At 44.8% G+C, this 3976-nt stretch overlaps 1 protein-coding gene across 1 annotated transcript; it reads left to right on the forward strand.

Annotated features, from left to right (window-relative positions):
- Nucleotides 1–2983: 2983 nt before the first annotated feature.
- LOC124528586 (40S ribosomal protein S24-like) lies at nucleotides 2984–3499 on the forward strand. The gene has a single exon (XM_047102257.1). It carries the CDS (start codon nucleotides 3019–3021, stop codon nucleotides 3337–3339), a length of 321 nt encoding a protein of 106 aa, XP_046958213.1. The 5' UTR covers nucleotides 2984–3018; the 3' UTR covers nucleotides 3340–3499.
- The last annotated feature ends 477 nt before the right edge of the window (nucleotides 3500–3976 follow it).

Raw genomic sequence — 3976 nt, forward strand, 5'->3', positions numbered from 1 at the left:
TGCATGATACTTCTGCAGGTGTCCCTGTGAATTGGGTGCGTACATCCTGATTGACAGACCGGACTGGGAATTCTCAAGGGCAGGCCCTGTACCCCCATGGACTCGGATATGTTCTTTTCTCCTTTCTCTGTACGTTGCCACAGAATTTTGAGACCATGTCTCCACAACGCTGGGCCACCCGGTCAAAGCTGCCTCTCTGACATTTATCACGGACTTCATGGGAGGTAAGATGTACTCAAGTGAGCCTGAGGGTGAGGGTAATGAATGGCGCAGGTGGAGGCGGAACCAAGAGGCAAACTCTGGGATGGTTAGCTCCAGCTAAGTGCATCCTCGGTTCCACATGCGTATCCGTCAGGGTGTTTAAGACCAGTATCGTGTGTCGTATGGATTGGGTTCACACCAGGTCTCAAGTCCCCAGCCTGCCACCTGAGACCACCAAGCTCAATCACATCTTCCATTCTCTGGACTGGAAAGTATTCAGAACATGATAAATAGCCAATCCTCAAGCCTCATTCAAAACATCATCCTTTTTACAGCACAGAATAAAATACCTGATCCATAACCACAAATATCAGTTCCTTTCCTCCCAGACCCCTTTCCTGGCTTACCCACATAAGCCTCCTGGAGTCGACCAGTCCAAAAACAGCCCAAACTGCCCCAAAGCTTGGATCACAGGGGACTCCCCATCATTCCTGGTCTGTCTAGTTACACAAGAATGCCCACGACACATCCAAGGCTCTGTCTCTTCTCGGTTTTCCCCTTGACCTCCACTCCCTGTCCTTCTCTGCCATGCTCCTGCCCAGGGGGCCAACCTCTCCAGAATGCATCACCCAGATTCCTGGGCTTCAGTGCTCAGTGGGATTTGACCCACGGACAGCAACTGCAGGGGACTGGAGGGTGGAAGGAGAGAGACCTTGGGCGCTTATTCCAGTATTCCCTTTCTGCTGTCAGTGGTGGTGCTCCTCTAGGGCCACAACTGTCAAGGGGCCCTAACCCTTGAGCTTCAGCTGGCACAGGGCTCTGATAACACATTTCTCCCCCTGGCCCCGTCAGGCACAGGACTGTTAACATCTTCCTGCTGTTGCTCATCCCTGGGTGTCTCATCATCTCCTCTAGAACCTTCTCTCTCTGAAGATAGTCCTCTCATTACATTCATATCAATTAAACCAATTTGGGAGTGCCAACTGTTTCCTGCCCAGAGCCCGACTGATACAGACTCCCATGTACATTCTCAGAGCCACCATCTACCCAGGACTTGCTCCCAAGAGTCCCAATTTTGTGTGATTTTCTTCCTTTTAATTAAGGTGAATTATACGATGTATAAATAAACAAGAGGCAGGGAAGAAAGCCATCCCCAGCCTTAGGTCCATAGCAAGCACCACAGCAGCCAGATGAGGGGCTCACTGTTGCAGAACTGAGCACTGAGGTTCATGAACCTGGTCAAGGACAGAGGGCTGCACAATACGGGACAGGGCACTCAAGGCCAGCACAGTCTGTGTCACTTGGATTGGGCTCGGACCAGATTCCAAGGGAGAGGGGGCTGGAACAAAGAGCAAGGCACATAAAAGAGCTGAATCAACTGGGTTTCAATAAGCACCCAGAGAAGAGGCCAGTGTGGCTTCATTGTCCAGTAAAAGAAAGGGAAGCAATTCCTGGCGGTGGGCACTTTCCCACTTTGGGGAAGGATGTTTGCAAGAGGAACAGAGCAGTGGCTGTATTTAACCAAAGTCAGAGGGATGGCAAATTTCACCGAAACCAGGCAGCTATGATGGGAGAGACAGATCCTTTCACCCTGGGGCAATGAGAAATACTAGAGACTGTTGGTCCCATGTCCTTATCACAAGGATGTCAGGATGACAGTTGTGGCCACTTGCCAGCACATGTAAGAAATCCCAGGAACTCTCGAGGAAGGGGTGGGATGAGAGAAGGCTCTAGCAATTTTCTATATGGAAAATCAGCCAGAGAGTTGATGTTTGGTTTCTTTTAGCATGACCCCATTTTGCATTTTACTAATATATCAAAATATGATCCCAACAAAGCCACATATCAGAAAAAAAAAAATAGGTCATGATCTGTAACTCAAAACCAGGGATTACCACAGGGCCCAGGGTAGATGTCCGGAGAACAGCCCCTTTGAAGATGATCACATCTACGTAAAATTTCCCAGAAGAACCTGGAGCAAACAGGAAGCACCCTCCTATTCTCTCTTCAACGTGTCTATTTGCCAACAGGCAGAGGAGACAGGGTAGGAGTCTGTACCCATTTTAAAAAATTAACCCTTTTAATTAAAAAATATTTTAGCTATCTAAAGATATAGATAGTAGTAAACATTCGTGTAGCCATTACTCAGTATAAGAGAGAAAATATTCCACATATAAATGGAGCCCCTTCTTACCCCACCCTGGTCTTCCTGTCTGACTTCCCTGGAGGGAGCCACTTTTCTGAATTTACTGGTTATTCCAAACATGTGGGGTTTTTTTAATGTTTATTTATTTATTTTGAGAGTAAGAGAGAGCATGAGTGGGGCAGGGGCAGAGAGAGAGAGAGAGAGAGAGAGAGAGAGAGAGAGAGTGAGAATATCCCAAGCAGGCTCTACGCTGTCAGCACAGAGCGCAACACGGGTCTCAATCCCAGAAACCATGAGATCATGATCAAAGTGGAAATCGAGAGTGGGACACTTAACCTACTGAGCCACCCAGGCACCCCACCAAACATGTTTTTATACTTAATTATACATGTAAATATTTGTAAGTAAAATATTATTTTGTATATTAAATTCAATATGAATGACATCCTTCCGTAATTTGCTTTTGCATTCAACATTACTTCCACTTAATATTATATCTCACTAGCACATCCGTTCATCTTCTCACTGTAATGCATAGTATTCCATTATATGTACATATCAAACTCTAAAGAGTTGGTCTTCTGGTTGACAGAAGTTTGGGTTGCTTTCTAACTCTTAAAAACCATGCTGTGCTCTTTTCCTCCCTGGCTGCCTAAAGCTCAACCGCCATCATGAATGACACAGTAACTATCCAGATCAGGAAGTTCATGACCAACCGACTACTTCAGCGGAAACAGATGGTCATCGATGTTCTTCACCCCGGAAAGGCAACAGTACCTAAGACAGAAATTCGGGAAAAACTAGCCAAAATGTACAAGACCACACCAGATGTCATCTTTGTATTTGGATTCAGAACCCATTTTGGAGGTGGCAAGACAACTGGCTTTGGCATGATTTATGATTCCTTGGATGATGCAAAGAAAAATGAACCCAAACATAGACTTGCAAGACATGGACTGTATGAGAAGAAAAAGACGTCAAGAAAACAGTGAAAGGAATGCAAGAACCGAATGAAGAAAGTCAGGGGAACTGCAAAAGCGAATGTTGGTGCTGGCAAAAAGAAGTGAGCTGGAGATTGGACAACAGAAGGAGTAAAGATGCTGCAGGAACTATCTGGTGATTGTGCAGATTTTTCATGAGAGGATTAATAAACTAAGAACTTAAAAAAAAAAAACATGCTGTAGAGAATATTCCTGAACACAGCTCCTTTTCATAGGTATTAGACTTCCTCTAGATTTACCTAAGAATGAAACTTCTGGGTCATAGGGCAAGTACATCTTTAATTTTACTAGATAGTACCTAATTGCTCTCCAAAGTATACACAACAACGTAACCCCCACCATTAGTGAATGGGTGTTATCTCTGGTTCTAGATCCAACACGAAGAGTATAATTCGGAGGAGGGGAGGATCTGGTAAGTGTGAAATGATGTCTCCCTGTGATTTCAATATATGGTAGGCCTTTGATTCCCAGCAAGGTTGAACATCTTTTCCTATGCTCATTATTCTATAGCATCACTGTACTGTTAGAACTACACTTGCATGCTTTGAAAAACCAAAGAAAATTTTCTTTTAATTTATAAAAGTTTGAACAAGTTGAAGTTCATCACTTCCTCATTGGAAATCTCGGG

Source organism: Lynx rufus, unplaced genomic scaffold (assembly GCF_022079265.1).
Source record: "Lynx rufus isolate CCGP_SWC_20201006 ecotype Redwood Valley unplaced genomic scaffold, mLynRuf1.p SCAF_6, whole genome shotgun sequence".
Lineage (NCBI taxonomy): Eukaryota > Metazoa > Chordata > Mammalia > Carnivora > Felidae > Lynx > Lynx rufus.

What these genes read in the sequence shown, in the direction of transcription:
- LOC124528586 (XM_047102257.1), top strand. Translation starts at nt 3,019, where the DNA reads ATGAATGACACAGTAACTATCCAGATCAGGAAGTTCATGACCAACCGA.